The sequence below is a fragment of the Uloborus diversus genome, chromosome 5 (assembly GCF_026930045.1).
Source record: "Uloborus diversus isolate 005 chromosome 5, Udiv.v.3.1, whole genome shotgun sequence".
In the NCBI taxonomy this organism is placed as follows: Eukaryota; Metazoa; Arthropoda; class Arachnida; order Araneae; family Uloboridae; genus Uloborus; species Uloborus diversus.
This window is the reverse complement of record NC_072735.1, coordinates 150668614-150687287: the sequence shown is the minus strand read 5'-3', so window position 1 is coordinate 150687287 and position 18674 is coordinate 150668614. Positions and strand designations below refer to the sequence as shown.

Below are 18674 nucleotides of genomic sequence, written 5' to 3'. Positions count from 1 at the left end.
TGAGCGATCAGATCCGGGTACGCGGCGATGCGCGAGAACCAATGAGTGCGTTCGGCGCCCAAACAACGAAGGGAAAGGGACGCTACACCATTTTAATGGCCGACAAGAAGATGCAAAAAATTGGATCGACGCTTGAAAAAATGTCAAAAAGCTAAACGATGGGAAAAGTGAATAAGTCACATATTTGATATCATAAAGTGCGCGAAATTTAACGGGGAACGCGGGGAAAACGTAGAATGCACAAGAAAATAAAAAAACAACAAAATGGGGGAAGAAACCGATTAAAATGGCCGAAAACATGGGAAAAATATAAATGGGTAAAAAATGTGATATGCATTATCACAACATGGTTATTTGTTATCCGCAGTATTGGTTTGTTGTCCTGTCTCGCTATTGGGCTTTATACTTGGCAAGATAATATTTAGAAAATTAATATTGTGCCTTGAAAATTTGCATAGTGGTAAAGCATAAACAATTGAAATACATTTTTAGATATTTACACAAATCTGATTGTAAAGAATTTAAAAAAGAAAGCGAAAAGGAATAAAGAGAAACTAACAAGATTAAATTTAGTCAAATTTATCCTAAATTTCAAACGAAAGGGCTAATAAAAAGCAAACACAAACCTCTCCAGCTCAAGAGAAAATGCTGTTAATATCGGAAAAACATCGTCTGAATTCAGAAAGAGTATTTTCAACTGTAGATAAGTTGAGCACTAAAATGTGCTCCAGGCTCTGAGACAACTCAATAGATACATTAGGTTTTTTACTCTTATTGATTTTTTTAATGTGACATGTGTTCCTTCATTTCATATTCGTTCACAATACGTTTACATAAATACACTTATACATTACATAATACAATTTTTGTACAAAATAATGAAATGTGGCACTGAAACAATGTTTTCAAGGATTTCCCGAGAAATTTCAAATACCGGCATTAATACCGGTATTCCGATATCACATTTTAAAAATACCGAATACCAGTATTGAATTTTTGGTTCAGTATTGCAATCCCTGGTTCCATGTTTGGCATACTCAATTCTAAAGTTCTTCTTTAAAATTGAAATGTGCTTAATATGAGTATGCGATCCAAACATGCTTGATAAAATAATTATACATAAATTTCAAAATTAGCTATGCAGTATGTCTTTGAACATAAATAAGTTTTGCATCATAAAAGCGTTCTAGCTACAAATCTATGTCAGTAATAATTAATCATTGTAATTTTGGAATGCTTTATGCGATATCTTTTGTTACACCTTCAATGTTTGTTGTTGTTAAATGCTTTTCTTACTTCCGCCCATATTCTCTCATTTATTTATTCTAGATAATTTTAAAATTACATATTAAATATGATGATAACATTTAACTAGATGGTATATTTAAGCAGTAAATTGTAATGCCAGTTATGTAGCAAACTACTATTAATGTTGAAATTTAGTATATTGGTCTCCTAATTTGTACTTTTTCATTTTAGAAACCTAATTGCAGTTGCGATAACTTCAGTTGTTGTCTTGATAACTGCAGCTTTTCTTTTTGCTTGTGCTGTTAACGTATTTCATAAAAGAAATCTTTCTTTATCATTCACAACATATGGTAAGAATTTTATATCTCTTTATGTAATCTATGCTTAGTAAAATTTTAAATGAATTCTTATAAATCTTATGAATTCTTATATTATTATAAATCATTACAAACTAACAAATACAGTCAAACTTGTTTACCTCGAATCTGTATATCTCAAAAACCGTTCTGTTTTAATTAAAAAAAAAATTCCTGCTCATGTTCTCTAGATGCAATTCATTTTCCAAATGAGTCTCAGAAAAAAAAAAAAAATTCCTAAAATCCCCACATCACAATTCTGGGATTACTATTAATTTCGCAGTTAATGCCCATCAACTTTTTCCCACAGAAGTTGTGGATATTTTTTTTTTCAAGAGCAAGAGCATTTACATTGTCTTGTTTGTGAAATAATGGAATGATGCATTTTAGATACTAGATTGAACACTAATGAGAAAAACTGAAATGACAGCTAAACTTAATGTTATCATACAAATGATGTACTTGTACAGCAAACAGTATAAAGTTAAATCTTCAACAACACTGTGACAAAATTATTTAATTTTAGCATTAAGCATATGGAATGTTTCTACAGTAGTTGACCCATTTCCACAGCTCTATCAAAACCTTTGTGTCATAAAACTTCCTGGGGCCAATTTTCTCTTCTTCTCCATGAATTTCGAGATAGAAAGGTTCACCAGTACTATTCTTTCCCCATTTTATTATTTCAGAATATTTCAGAAAAGTTAAAAACTTCAGGGGACGTGAGGTCTCACACGCCGCTCGAAAGTTCATTCCAGCACCCCTATTTTATATTTAGTCCAATTGAATAGAATTTCCAAATTACTTTTTGTTTTGTTTTCTTAAACACCCCCTTGCATGTTAGTATCTTTTGGCAAGTGCATCTGGTTTAATTTTCTTTGCATTCTTGAGGCGTGGTCTGTGACACCTCATCTTTCCTTCAAAGTTACAAATTTTCAGAAGTAGTATGCATGGCTACTCTTAGGTAAGGACCACAGAAATAGATTCATTTATCTGATCTGTGTTTCTACATTAGGTTGAGAGTTGTTTGAAATGTTCGCAAAAGTTACAATGACGGAGGGACAATGAGGGCTGAATCATTCCTCGAATATTCTTCCAATAGTTTAACTGCTGCCAAAATTTTCCCTTTATGTGATACAATCAATTTTTCGCATATAAGTTTTCTGTAAAATAATGAAAAAAAAATTCATTAATAAATAACAAGTTAGTTTTTATTTCAAGTAGTAAATTATTTATTGCAGTATATGATTTTTCTCGAAAAATCTCAGGGTTCCTGTAAAATGTCCTCAGAAAAAGTACATTTCAATTAAAAATTCAAAAATATTTTTTCCCATGCCAATAAAAGTTCAAAGAACATCTAAGAAAAAAACAGGAATGTATCTCAATCACAATTTGAAAAAAAAAAAAAAAAAATGAAAGCATAGCGCGGTTTTTGAGGACTCACATCCCCTGTTATGTCCTACCTTTTCACCTCCCCTGTTACAAGTTAATGCAGAGTTTGATCTTTTCTATTGTGTAGCCATTAGCCTTTTCTTTTTCTTTGCAGAAGAAGAATCATTTGTCAAGGTCTTGAAACCTGGTGCTTGGCCCTATAAAAATATTTCAGTATCCAGCTTGATCTTGGGTGTGAGCATCATTCCAAACGAGAACCTTTCCTTTCACAGTGGCTATCAGGTTCTACGTTTGGCAACAGAGGTGTTTCCTGCTGCTTTAGCAGTTGAAGGTGTGCGAAATATATCATCATTTTGGGCCATTTGTTTTTACACATCAATGATTCTGTTTGGATTTGGGCAGCAGGTAAGAAAGTTACAATTTCACAACTCCTAGTTATTTTAATTTTAAATGTCAGATGTTTTTATAAAATGTCTGCTGAATTGTGTTAAGATGAGAATATCATGGGAAAATGTCAGTTTTAACCAGCGGCATAATCAAATTTCTTTTGGGGGAAATATTGTCCATTTCCATAGTCATTAAAGGACATTTTCTGAGTTTCAGGGGATTGGACTATTATATTACAGTTAGAGAACATATTTTAAAAATAGGATCAGTCGGCCGTTTTTTAAACTTAATTACTGCAAAAGTTTCAGGGTACTTCAAATAAATTTATCTGTTCATTTTATTGTTTTTATTATGATTCAGTCGAAGCTTTAGACAGTCTGAGCATTTTAAAGAGGAAATCGGAACAAAAAAAAAGAAATTAACACACTAGCAATAACTGAAATGTAGTGAATTTAAGAATGCTGCAAACAAGACTATTAGCATTTCGAATTATAATTGCTGCACATCACAAGAAATGTACTTAAAAATTATTCAGGAAATCACATCATTGGGTCATGAGATTTGTTGTGATATAGAAGTTAAACTGCTATAAAGTAGACAGCTTAGTAGCCCATCATAGACAGGTGGGTATTTTCATAACTGTCTGACATTCTATTAGTATCAATTGAAATAAATAGCTAATGATCAATGTCACATTTTTAAAACTGTCTCACACTCCATTTGGATCAAGTGAAATAAATAGCTATTGATAAATGTTACTTTCATTTCAATAGCTGGGATAAAGTTATTAATTCATGACCATAAAGATCTGTTTGCTTAACCTGACATTTTGAGAGTTGTAACTGCTGTAGAGCAAAAGTGCCATTATTTATTACATTTTTCATTACCAAAGATTTTTCACACCATGGACTACCACCTGATATGTGTATTCTAACTTTTGCTGAATGTCAGAATTCTTTTTGATTTGATGTTGTATTAAAAATTTCAGTTTAAAGCATTTGAAGAGCTTTTTGTTATTATCTTTTATACATATGCAAAAGTACTTTCCTTGTTCATCCCCAAAAGGTTAAATATGCCACTTTTTCTTGACCCTTGATGACTTTTGAAAAAGTTGGAAAACCTTTTAAATAAATTATTAAATAAAAACAAAAAACCCGACTGCATAAAAACCAAAAAAAAAAAAAAAAACTAAAAAGAAAAAAATAAAGCCAAGTAGTTAAGAGTGTTATCAAGTACTACTGAATATCTACACCATTGAAATAGTTTTATAATCGATACACCCATAAGACAAATCATAAATTCAAAAGCAAAATAGAAGGATCAACAGTTGCGGCAAATTCAAATTTTACGGGGTTCTTTGATTGGTTAAAAAGGAATGGGCCCCGACTGTTGATCCTACTATTTTTCTTTTGAATTTATGATTTGTTCTAAACTACTACATTCTAAACTACTTGGCTTTAATTTTTTTCGTTTTAGTTTTTTTTCTTGGTTTTTACGCAGTCAGGTTTTTAATTTTTATTTAATAATTTTTTATTTTACACTTTTTAGTTAATTTTCATTGACTTAGTTATTATGATTATAAGAGGGTAAATTTCGAAATCTTGTCATTTCATTGAGAGAGTTTATATCGTGAGGTTTATTAAGTAACTTGCAGTGGTCTAAAACACTGATCATTTTAACTCGGCTTAAAGCTATATGTGCTAAACCTTTAGCAAAAATGCTCAACCTTAAGTCAACCACATCACAGCTATATAAATAGCCTGTATAACTCATCATGATGCGAAATTGGAAACATCATCACTCACACAAATCTTTCTCGCAAAACTTAAAATGGCCATCAAGAAAGTACACGTCGTGAAACGAATCAAGGCAAAAACAAATACAACATGTTAAAGATTAGAATCGAATTCATAGATTTAGTAAACAAAAAATTCAGGCAGTTCAAACGCTACCTGCATTTGTCGCTTGCTGCGTAGCATGCAACACGATCCCGAAAGACAAAATGGCTTCTGATTGTTGATATGGTGAAATTTGATTACTGTCATGTGATTACACTCCCAAGGTTAAGACAAATCGATTGATGTAAGAATTATCAAAATTGACCCAGGCGTTTAGCCTCTAGAACGCCACATAGGAACAAGAGTGATAAACACATTACCCTCCTTTGCATCACGCACTCGCATAAAAAGTGAAATGAAGAATCAAGCAGAGAGTGAAATAAAATATTTTCCTTGCAGCTTTATTATGGTTATAAATTAATTTTCAATTCTTTTCTTTTTTTAGACCAGAAAGATGAATTTAAAACATAAAACGCTAAAAACTTACAATATTTCTGATTTCCTGTCTAGATGAGTAGATTGATATTCGCATTTGTTCTGAAACAACATTTTATTGACAAAATGTTTATAAAAATGTTGCATTTATTTTAAATATGAGTTCTAACCTTTCTCATTTATTACATTTCACTGTTAACAACTTCTTTTCGGTTCTAGGTTGTTTTGTGGTATTCTGTAGTTGAATCAATCATAGACATCAACTACAAAGTACTCAAAGCTTGGCATACTACGTTGACTTTTATTTCATGCAATTTGGCATTTCTGCTTGGTCTTCCAATCACATCCAGTGTAAGTTTAAGTTTTGTAGATTTTATTTGCAAAGTGTGCATTTTTTAAAAATTCAAGCATTTTTTTTACATTTGTATTATCTCGAAGTTATTAGAAATCTTTCAAAAGCAAAGTAATTAAAAGTTTTGATTTTTATTGACTTGTTCCTACTTGTTATTAAGTTGCTGGTCCAAAGGTAAATGTTGATGTAAATTATTAAAAATCTTTCATAAGCAAGATAACAAAAAATAAGTTTTGATTTTTATTTACTTCTTTCTACTTACTATTAAATTGTTGGTCTAAAGCAAAAATAGATTTATTCAACGTTTTAAGTTAGTTTTAGCTCTTTTACTTTATTTCTTATTCATCTAATTAAAGCTTAGAATATTGCATTTTACTTTGTTGAGGATTCAAAAGGATTTCAAAAACGTATGAATTGTTTTTAAGGTTTTATGTGTAATTTATTTTTTACTTTTAATTTAGAGTTTGATGTATGCAATATGCATGTAACTATATACTAACCAATATTGCAGATTTCCTTTTTCTCTACTATCCTTACTTTGCTCTGTTTGATCTTCCATAAGCCATAGTTAAAACTAAAAATCCTTTAAAACCTATTCAATGTCCCTCACATACACTTTTTAAAAAGTTGCATTTTTGCATTCCTAACGAAAATAGTTTAAATATTTTAACTTTTCTTCCGAATAAGTAGTACAGCTATAAGTTAATTTCGCACAGACATCAAAAATATAAATTAAAATAAAAATGCTTTTGTGTTGAATTTTATTTTGGACAATGATTATTTTGCATTGTTCGTATTATGTTTTATGCTATGTTTGATAATGATATAAAATTTTATTTTTTCTCTTTTTTGTGCTGTATGTTTGATATAATTTGAATATGTTTATGGTAATGTATCAATTTTCTTTCAGATTGGCTTGTACATTATTTACTACATAGACTTTTCTGTTAGTTCTCTCTGGTGGATTGCTTTGATGTATTTCACAATGTTGTTTGTAATTTTATTTATTCGTGGTAAGTTTTATTCTATTATTTTGTAATTTGATTATTTTCCTAATTCATTCTAATATTTCAATGGCATTTTTACTCTTATCAATAGTGATGTTAACTCATTTTCAATGGATTTTTGATTTAGAAATTAATATTTTTATTGGATACCTGTTGGATGATTGAGTTTTATTTTAATTACTACTTGTTATGAAAATGTTAAAAACTAACATGAAAAGCAAAAACTAAAATCTAATAATTTTCGGCAAGCAGTTAAAATTAACTGCTTAGAGTAATCAAAATGTCTAAATATGAGACACAGTAAAGCATCATTTTTATGTCTTTTGGTTTCAAGGGACTGGCATGAAACGACACATAAATGAAAATGACCTACTGTTGAAACATTGACAAGCCACTTTGATTGTCACCCTACTTATGTATTTTTTTGCAAATTAATAGTTTTAAGGTCTTAATAAAGGTTTTATGTAACTAATATAAATTGATGTCTTAATAGTTTTATACTACTAAAGAAATTAACTGATATTTTAGGTAAAACTTTTATGTTAAACAAATCATACCTTTATAGTTCATTGTAAATACTTATGCCAAGCATATCTCCATTTTTTAATGTAATTGTATCTCTAATGCATGTAACAGCATAGACAGATAATTATTAATTGTTTTATAGTCGTTTGACAAGCTGAATGCCTTTGAAAAATGATCATGAATTGAATAGGGTTCATGAAAGAAATTTCACTAGTGCTTTAACAAACGAAATAAGCTCCCCTTTATTTGACCTTCCATATCTGTCTGAGATAATTCCTTCCTCAATTGTTGCTAAGAAAGCTAGACAGGGCCCAGGAGAGGCCATGGCAGCCTAGTCGGAAACTAGGAGCTCGTCTAAAAATCAGAGTAGCAGAAATTTTACTAGTATTTTGGGAGTGATCAAACTGACCAGGGGCCCTTTTTGACCCTCGACAGCCCTGAAAATAGGCAAAAAGGTTTTTTGAATTTCAGGGAGGGGAAAAAGATATATAAACAATATTTCATGACATTTAAACAATTCATTTTTGCATTAAAATGAACAGGAATGAATCGGGACTTTATAAAAATGACATAGAAATATAAAAGATGTATTAACTAAGTTTAACTGATGTGTGTTCCTTTGTAAACTGCAGAGTAATTGAAAAATTAATGAACTTCTTCAAGTCACAATAAATATTCAGAGAAGGCTTATTGTATCAATTTTTCTCCAGTGGAAAAAATCAACTAAAACTCAAATTTGCTTGACTATAAATCAAGTAGGGAACGTGCTGTCGGTTCTTAATGTATTACAAATATTTTTGGTTTTGTTTCAACATTCTGATTTAATTATAATAGTCTATAAAAGTACTTAAAATTAGCAATTGTGAGAGCCATTACTTTTGTTTACCTGTTCAAAATTTTCCCTATTTTCACCAGAAGAAATTTGAACTTTTTTTTTACACAAGTGATATTTAATGCTTAAAGAAATAGAACTTCATTACCTAGAGACTTAGAACTTCATTACCAATAGAACTTCTTTCAAATACCTAAAATGTAGATTTTAGGTATTTGATGTTCAAATAATTAAATAAAGTAAAATATTTTGAATAAAATTGAGTAAGTTTTAGTGAAATTAAAAATTCCTCTTACAGTATGGGGGACCATTTCTGGTGGGGGTCTTTCCTGCAGGCTAATTTTCGTGTGTGCTGTTATATAATTTAAAAAATATGTAAAACATGTGTTAAAATGTTTTATTGGTTCTAGGCAAAAAAAAAGGGGGGTATTCGCAGTGCAACAAAACAAACAATAGCAGCTATGTTCATGAGACATTTTTTGAATGATTATTTCTCACTCATTTTTAATTTTTCATGTTTTTATTAATTTTCTGAGCTTTCAATAATTCTCAAATATTAATTGATTTCAGGTCGACCATATGGCACTGATCAACTAGTCACCATCATAAGTCGAGACCCGATGCGTCGATCAAAAATTTTGCCATTCCTTACTTTCATCTGGAATATAGTCTTGCCAGTGTCTTTCCTTGTAAGTTTGTTCGCATTGGTCATACATCTTAAAAGATCTTTGTTCCTGAATTAAAGGGAAAAAATAATATAATTATATTTAATCAAATACAAGTATGTTTACAATGGCAGTTCCCCATTTACAAATGTATTAAAAAACCACACTATAAAGACTCCTAATATTTTAGATCTTTATTTCATTGCATAAACATGAAGAGAAACATGGACTCTACTTCTATGTAATGTAGTTAACTTTTGAAGAATTCTGGAAACAATATTTATATACAGTCGAGCCCGTTTATTAGAATATTGGTTAAAAGAATATCCCACTTTACAATGTACCAAACCAATGAAATGTGTTATTTTGATCGCGGTTAATGGAATATCCCGCTTATTAAAATATTTTTCATGGCAAAATGGCTATTCCATTAAGTGGGTTTGGCTGTAATTTTTTTTTTTTTGCTCAATAATGGACATATCTCATAGGATACATCTGTTAACGAGTCAAAATATTATACAGTCGGACCTCCATATATCGAAGTAGCAAATTGCCGGAAAAAAATTCTATGTATAGAAATTTCAATACATGGAAACAATCTTATTTTATCATAAAAGTATCCTAAAACATTAAAATAAAAGCCAATTTTCGTGTACGAAACTCAATTTATAATTTATACGAGCATCGGATTAAATGAAATTTGAAAGTTAAAAAATTGACAAATTACATTTTTACGTCAACAATACATCTTCATATTCTTCGGTAATTCAACTTGATCGCAACATTAGGGAATTTTTGTTTTAACAATGTGATCGATAGAAAAGTAAAAAATCAATCTACTTAACTTGAATGACTTTAACTGAAGCTAAGAAGACTAGGAATGATAATCAACAGACAAAAGAAATATCTTGAAAATGATTTTACAGTGTTACTGGTTACAACTGAGTTTTAAAATAAATTTGAGAGAATTTAAGAACTTCAGAACGAAACAACGACTTAACTAATAACTTAACACCCTTCAACCCCAGATTCCTTTTGACTTCCGTAGCAACCTTTAGTGAACGTAATTTTATCCTCTAACCTTCATTTTTCATGCAATAGTCAAAAGTGGAAGAAAAATCTACGAATATCTCGAAAAAAAATTCGATATATAGAGGTTTTTTTGATACATAGAAACAATTTTTCTATATAATGAACAAAGAAATTTGCTGGGATTTTGATACATAGAAAATTTTGATATGTGGAAATTCGATATATGGAGGTTCGACTGTATATACATACTGTTTCTGGAAATCTTAAAATTAAATTACTTTACTTTGAAGTAGAGTCCATGTTCTTTATTATGTTCAAAAATTTTGTGTTCACATAGATAATAATAGTAAATGGTGATATGAAGAATGCTATAATAGTAGGCCAAACATTCATTTTTTGTTTTGATCTCTTGATGATAAAGTGTTTGCATGACCTTTACTTCCAGGTCCATCATTTCTAATTTTCCTGGGGGGAGAGGGAGAGGGTTCAAAGAGTTCATAATCAATGCAAATTGTACAAAAAATAACCAAATCCACATCAACAAAAATGTAATTACATTAATTTTCAGAAGCCAGTTAGAGGCCAGTTGCCACCTCCTCGAAATGGCGAGACTGTGTACTTCATTCAAATGCATACATGTTTGAAACAGATGACAGTGGATTAATCTATCAAGTTTTTCCTTAGAAATGATGTTAAATTTATCTATACATATTTTAATGTCTTGTAAAACAATGCTTTACAGATTTGTTTCAAAGCATGATTTTTCATCATAATAATCAGTAAGTTGACTTAATGACCCTCATTACTCGGATTTTCAATTCTCGCGATTACTTTTAGCCACAGTTAGTCGGGATAAAAAAGATTGCAATGTAATTAATTTTAAACAGCTTCAAAATACTTTGAGCCAGGATCTGTTCTAAAACTGTTCTTGAATTAAATTACTCATTAAACTTTTTTTAAAATTGATATTTGGAAAGAATTATAAAAACTGCATGAAAATCTTTACTTCAGTTAAAATTCTGTCACCACTTTATTACTATTATTTTACAGTTGATGACCATTTCATTCTTGAGATCCAGTACAATTGATTCATCTTCTGCTATGGGAAGACTAATGGAAAATTATCAGTATTGGCAGCAGTGGGCGAAGAATTTAAACTTATGCATTCAAGTGTTCCCAACGATAGTTATCTTCTCTGTCTGTGGATATCAAGCATTCTCAATTTTTCTAAACAAAAGAGAGATGTCTATTTGTGAGGTAAGCGCATTTTTTATTTTCTAATTAACTTAAAATTTGCCTTTTTATTTACTTCTGAAAATATTGCTGGAGGCAGCTGTCATCTCATTGAAGCTGAGAGTGCCAACAAACTGGTAGATAAAGTGAATTCATCTCGCCAGCAAATGTCCGCAGCATGGTACGGCTTTATATACCAGTTTGTTGGCATTCTCAACTTCAATGAGATGAAATCTGCTTCTAGCTTAGTTATTCACTATTCTTGACTAAGGAGTTCTAATAAAAATGAAACTGCAGTCTAAAGATGTGATAACCGGGCTGTCTAGTATATTGAATGCACTTGAATGTATTAACAGCCAAACATACTTGACGCTGCCAAAGTTTCAGGCTTCCGTGTGATAGAATTTTCTGCAATTCTAGCAAAAAGATGTCAATTTGTCGCAAAAAGCTAATCTGCAATCTTGGATCACTTTTTTCCTGAAATCCTAGATCCTCAGGATTTGGATCTCGGAAGCTAAAATTTGCATAGGTTGGTTTCAAAAGCATATCTACACCTGCACAAAATATCATTCAATTCGGAGATGGTTGAAAGGGGACCTCTAGGTCCCTTGACATGGAATGACTGATTGAAAAATCGAAACAAATGATTATTTATTGATGGAATAATCACAAATAAGACAGAATTTTTAATACCCTCTTTGGCCACCTTTTGTATGGATGCAGGAGACTACACTACAGGCAAATATTGAGCAAAAAAGTCTTGAATGATGTTCTGTGCCATTTTATTTCACTGTTACCAGAAAAGTGCTACTCATTCAATTAAACTGGAAGGCTTGTCCAACTTACTGTCCCAAGTGTATCTGGATATCCACAGTCTGTGACAAATTGGGGAATAAGAGCTGACCAGAGAAAGGTGTTAATTTGGTGAATGCAATTTTTTTAAACTGTGTGCTGCCAAGCGTGTATTGTTGAAAATTGGATCCTGGGGAGCCCTGGGATGTTTAGCAACTCATGTTATAAAGGATGTCACAAATGTACCTCTAGGCTGTCATAGAGTTGTGGATCAATATCAGAAGTGGCCATGTATGATATGCAAATGCACCTCATGACATCACCCCAGCTGTAATTACAGTGTAATGCTAAAAAGCATTATAATCCAAGAGCCCATGAGTTCCAGACCTACGTCACAGCATAAAGGCCCGAAAATTTTCTGCATGAAGACATCACAGCAGGTAAGAAAGGTTTGCTATTTCTTAAGCTGAGTTGCGCTGACTGTGGCAGAAAACAGGTAGCAAAGGTGAGTAAAATTGCTGCAAAAACGAATCATCATAGATTAATTTCATGTCACGTGACCTGGTGGTCCTCATCCAACCATATCAAAATTGGAGTATGTTTTAGAGAGGTGCAGACATACCTTTTTAACTAACCTATGCAAAAAACCCTTCCAAGATACAAATCAATAGGATCTGGGATACCTCAAAAAGAAAAAAAAAGTAGGCTTCAAAATGGCCATCAATGCGGGAACCGTGCTAAACATGGCAATTCATTTCACAAAGCATGATCTGCCATTTGAAGCCCTTTTTTTACTGATCCTAGATCCTCAGGATTTGGGTCTTGGAAGCTGAAAATTCATATAGGTTAATTTCAAAGGCATGTCTGCACCCCTGTAAAATAACATTCAAATCGGAGATAGTCAGGTGGAAACAACGAGGTCACATGACATGGAATGATTGAATGATGTTTAGTTTTTGATGCACCTTTGCTATCTGTTTCCTGGCAAAGCCAGCATGACTCAACTGAAATAATAGCGAACCTTTCTTACCTGATGTAATGTGCTTACATAGAATTTTGTGGACCTGTATACCATGACGTAGGTCTGGCGCTCACGGGCTCTTGCTCTTTTAGGAAGTATTTGAGCATTCATCATAGGGACTCTATACACATAAAAGGTTATCATCATTGCCCAAATTGAATTTGGATTTATCGCTGAAGACAACCTGGCTCTATTTGATTGCAGTTTGATCTCGCCAAATGGGAGACTATTCCAGATAGAGGTGCCAATGTGAACCTCTTAATTCTGCTTTTACTTTTCAGCTGAACACAGCTAGTATGATATTATTAGGAGCCATCAGAGCACTGTACAGCCGCCCCTAATATTGATTCACAATACTATGACAACCTATCCTGATGTTCATGGCATCCTTCAATCAATAATTGTCCAATTTCATCCAATAATTGTCTCACCTTTCTCCTCCACTCTCTACCTTTTAGTTAAGAATTTATGAGTGCTATGCATTACTCCTTAGTACAGAAATGAGTTTAATGCTTACCATGCCAAAACCAATCTAGAGTTGCCTAGGTAGAGTTCACGAGTTTTAATCACTTGGCTACCCCCCTGGTCACTCACTTTTCCAAATTATATCCTCATGTTTGATGCTTTTGTATTAATTGTGTAGATGTTCTCATATTGTTATAATGATTTTCTCTTTCATCTAACCAACTCCTTTTCTTTTCAGCGACTCAAGTTATTGTGCTGTCCCGTCCTCCCCATGCCACCAAGTAGCAGACACTCTGTGGCATCTTCATCCAACCTAAGCAGTGGTTCGTCCACCACTGGATGTCTGGATGACCCTCCTCCTAAATACACCCCTCCTCCTTCATACTCCACTGCAACCTCACGCATGTTGGCAAAACAGTTGGATAGCCAAGTGCAGAGTAGCAGCTGCTCCATTGACTTTGATACTTTAAGTGAGGGTGCAAACTCAGCAGCAAGTAATGGCGCTCAATCTCTTCCTAATTCCAGAGAAAGTGTTTCGTCCAATAATGGTGTTCATCAGTGAATGCGACTCATGTAAAGTTCCATTGAAAGTATTACCTTTTGCGGTGAATTTAGTTTTGGTGTAAGCATTGACAACTTTTTTACATCGTTGTGTGAAGTTTATTTTAATTTATTTACTTTGTTACAATTTCGAGGAGTATTTTTTCCATACAGACATGTAAAAAATTAAAGGAAAGGAACTGTTCTGCATGAGTAAAGTTGTGTAACGTTTGGGGGAAATTTAAACTTTCATTGTTTCATTGGAATAAACTTATGCTAATATTTTTCTCTTTTTTCTGAAGGTCTTAGGATTATTTCTACCCTTATTTGTGATGCAATATTTCTTCAAAATGTTTTTGTATGTCAGGCATTAAATTGTATGTCTTTTTTTTTTTTTTTTGACACTCTAAAATGACTAATATTAAAAATTACATTTTAATAAGGATAATTTTTCATGAAAACTCGATGAAAATTATCATCAATGACACCATGAAGTTTCAATTTCTCTACTTAAAACCAGAAGAAATTCATTAAGTTTGCCTCATACACTACATGAATGACTTAGTTAAGTTCATGGAATGAACCTAGACATGTGTCCCACTTACATAGCATTTATTCATATTTAAAATTCATTTCATTGTGTTAGCAGTTTATTTTCCTTTTCTGCTTTTAATTTATTTTTTACCTCCTGTTTTTTAATCAATTCATAAAAGTCGAGCTTTTCAGTTACTAACTAGTAATTTGAAGATCAATGTAGTGTATATGTTAAATATGCATCTCTTCCCTAACTGTACACTTGAGGAAATTCAATGTGAATGTGGCATGAATTTTCTTTGAAAACTGCTTGTATTAGTCTTAAAAATAATTCCTTCTTCAGTGCAAGAAAACGGAGCTATGTAAGAAATATCAGTTATTTTTCCACCTGGCTTCATTTTATTGCAATGGACCTTGAGACTTTAAATCAGGTGTAGTCAATTTTTATTGTAATCAGTGTGGTATTTACCTTAGGTTAATTCTAATGTTTGGTTTAGGTTCTTCAATATAATTTATGGATACACAATTAAATTTTTTCTTCTTAAACTTAATAAAAAGTAAATAAACAAACAATGCAAAATACTTTACTTTTGACAAAGATAATTATAAGAATATGTTCTTTGCTGATCATTAACTTTTTGATCCAAAATAATATTTTCTATTTATGTTATTTTTTTTCTATTAAAATTGATTATTTTTAATTTTGATAAACTACACCAAGCTACGTGCTATTGTAGGGCACAAGAGTTGAGACTCTATAAGTACAGTTAAGTATTAAGTTAGTACAGTGAAACCTTTTAAGTTGACCACATGAATAGGTTGTAGATAGTGATCAACTTACTAGGATGGTTAACTTCCCAGGTTTTACTATGTCTAAAATAATTTTTAAAAAAGCTGAAAATTACAAAGATTTTTCCTCCCCCCCCCCTTTTTTTGCATCATCATTTCCAAATTTTAGACTTTTCATTGTGATTCTTCCTTTTAGTCCACAAAGGAAATTCTTTTTCTTTAATTGGCTCTTCTTCCATAAAGCTGTTACCTTTTCAATGCTTATTCTTACATTCACTTATTCCATTTTTCTAAAAAATGTTTAAATGCAAAATATGGGTTAGATTTTATAATGACAGCTTATGCAATTTAACAAAAACAGTTTGAAGATGCTATTTGGCACGTGCACACATATTAATGTTTATACAAAGAACAATATAGGTTGCCAATAGACCAAGACACAAATGAGTAATAAGTGTGTGGGTAATTTAAGAAATAAATTTGTTTAAAAATGTTTTTTTGAATAAAATTACTTATTTTTTCAAATTAATAATTGAAATTTTAACCCTCCCCCCTTTTTTGTACATTGTACATTTTTGAATATCTGTGATTAAAAATATGTACTGTATGCATTCAAAATGTTCATTATTAAATTTTAATATTTATAAAGTTTTACTGTTTATGGATGAAAAAGTACTAATGTGCCTTAACTTATTGAGATATCTTCAGCATTTTAACTTGAGAAAAGCATTATATCTTTTAGAAATACTATCAAGTTAAAACAGAATGCTTATTTTATCGGTATTTTTTGTCTTTTTCCGTCTGATTGAGTTTCTGTTGAAATATTATGCATTATTTATTGCACAAGTAATTAGCTTTAAAAGTAAAATGATGATTTTTCATGTTAGATTTTTCAAGAAAAATCTGATAGATTTGTATGCTCTAATAGCTGTTCTCATATTAAACATTGCCTTAGGTTTATTTATTTTGGAATTAAGAGTCAAGACAAAATTTAGATAAAACTTAATAATTGTGATAAATTTGTATGATTTTCCAAATAAAATTAATAAATATATTAAAATGTATGCATTAATTTTATTTTTTATCTTTTTTAGTTACAAAATTTTTCCTTTAAGTTATCAATAAAAAAGAAGAAATATTAAAATATTTAAATGTTTTGTAATTACTAGTTTTTGATTGTAAAATAATGAACAAAATAAAAAGTTTCCAGCTTCTCCAATTTTCGCTGTCTTGATCAAGAATCTTTAGAAATAGTGTTTCGCCCCAAATATAATTTTAAATGAGTAAGGAAATAAGTAAATTGTTTCAGTTCTAAAAAATGTAAGTTTTAGAATATGATTTACTCAAAAAATAATTTAGAAGTAAGAGCAACTATAATTTAAATTCTAGTCGATTTGCTTTTTTTTTTTTTTTTTTTTGTGTTTTGTTTTGAACTTAATATGAAACATCACCAAAATCGAGAAATTATATTCAAAGTTGTACTGAAAAGGTTATTTTTAGATAAAGAGAATCTATACTTATGATTTTTTGAATGTACAATAAAACTCCTCCTAACGACACCCCTCAAATGCGAACAGTTTTTAATTCCCTGATTCCAACGCAAATAACATTATGAAACCCGTCTGGCAGACAAAAAAATTTGTTCCCTTAGTGTACATATTCGAGGGGTTTTACTGTGTATATATTTTAAATTGAAAGTAATGTAACAATGATAAGCAAATGCATGTGTTTATCAACATCTATTGGTTCTACCCTATTACCATTGTTTGCGGGGGATATCATGTTGCTAGAGCGACAGAGTAATCAGTCATTTTTAAAGGGTTAGAAATTACTTTGTAATTGTTTATGAATGCAGTTAATTGACCATGATTGACGGTATGTATTGGAGATTATTTCAAGTGCTATGTAATAGAGCCTTGGAAGTTTAGAGTTTGGAAAATGATGTTTGATTTTTTTTTTTTTTAATCTGCTGGTCAGTCCTTATATAATGTTTTTATTTTTTTTTGAATTCATGTACATACATTTTTTAAGGTTCAGCATTGCACAAAGGTGGTGTCATTTTGCGCAATAAACTGCAATGTCATAAATGTGCCACAATGAACTTCACACATATCCATGATAAACATTCATTATTTATACATACTCCTATTGTGATTTTTTTGTTCCAGGTGTGTGTTTTATCTATGTCAATCAATTGTATGCCATTTTACATTTCTAAGTGATACGTTTTTGTACCATTGACTTTTCATGTCAAATAAAGATTTAAATTCATTTCTATGCCTCATTCTTTTGTTTTAAAAGCAATCAAGATTGCTTTATTGATCACATTTCGCCTGGTAAATGCGGTTTTTCTGATTGATCGATATTAATTATGCTGTATTATCCCGCATTACGCGAAATTCGGGGGTCACCAGATTTTCAAACCCAGTTGCCAGGTCTTTTCCCGCTTGCCGGAAAAATCGAGGTTAGGAAAAAATAATATATTCATTTTTAAACTGAAAACATATTTTTCATAGTATAAGTTTTATACGTATCTTATTAGTATTAATAAACAAGACTAGTTCCATTTATAACTCAAAGGAATATTAATAAAAATGTAATAAATATTTTTGTTTAAAAAAAAAAGCTTAATTTTTTTAATGGTTTCTACATTAAAGTTTTACATGATGTTTTAATAAAAATTCTTTTTAAAATTATAGATTAAAGAGCAATAAATTGGTGATAAAATATATGCATTTATGTTTTAAAACTTGCACAATTTCTTTTTTAAATTCATATTTTTAATATAATACATTCTGTAACTACAATAAACATAAACTAGAGTAGCATCGTTCACAAAAATTGTTTTGTCAAGTTTTTTTATTCCTCTTATAATATGCAAATTCATTCTTCCAGGTTGAAGCCTTTGTTAAGGAAATCGGAACTGATACAAAATATTTCTTTACTCTGTTTTCTAACAGTTATTACAAAACATTTAGCTTCTTGCATAATTCGAGTCATAATTCTCTTAACCGTGGTTGGAATATGTATATGAATATAACAGGTATTACGAAACATTTATCAGTTTCTAGCATCATTTGAGTCATAATTCTCTTAACCGTGGTTGGAATATATACATGAATATAACAGGTATTACAAAACATTTATCAGTTTCTAGCATAATTTGAGTTATAATTCTCTTACCGTGGTTGGAATAATTTCATCTAATAATTAAAGAGAGCCATAGTTTCG

General features: G+C 30.8%; 1 protein-coding gene across 1 annotated transcript in view; it reads left to right on the top strand.

Moving 5' to 3' along the window:
* The window catches only part of LOC129221897 (sodium-dependent transporter bedraggled-like), a 107230-nt gene extending 89540 nt beyond the window's left edge, over positions 1–17690 (top strand). The window contains exons 9-15 of the mRNA XM_054856271.1: positions 1480–1598; positions 3151–3401; positions 5876–6007; positions 6919–7021; positions 8943–9061; positions 11120–11326; positions 13819–17690. Coding sequence (XP_054712246.1) covers positions 1480–1598; positions 3151–3401; positions 5876–6007; positions 6919–7021; positions 8943–9061; positions 11120–11326; positions 13819–14142 — 1255 coding nt within the window. The 3' untranslated portion in view covers positions 14143–17690. The remainder of the gene's footprint in view (positions 1–1479; positions 1599–3150; positions 3402–5875; positions 6008–6918; positions 7022–8942; positions 9062–11119; positions 11327–13818) is intronic.
* Positions 17691–18674: the final 984 nt, after the last annotated feature.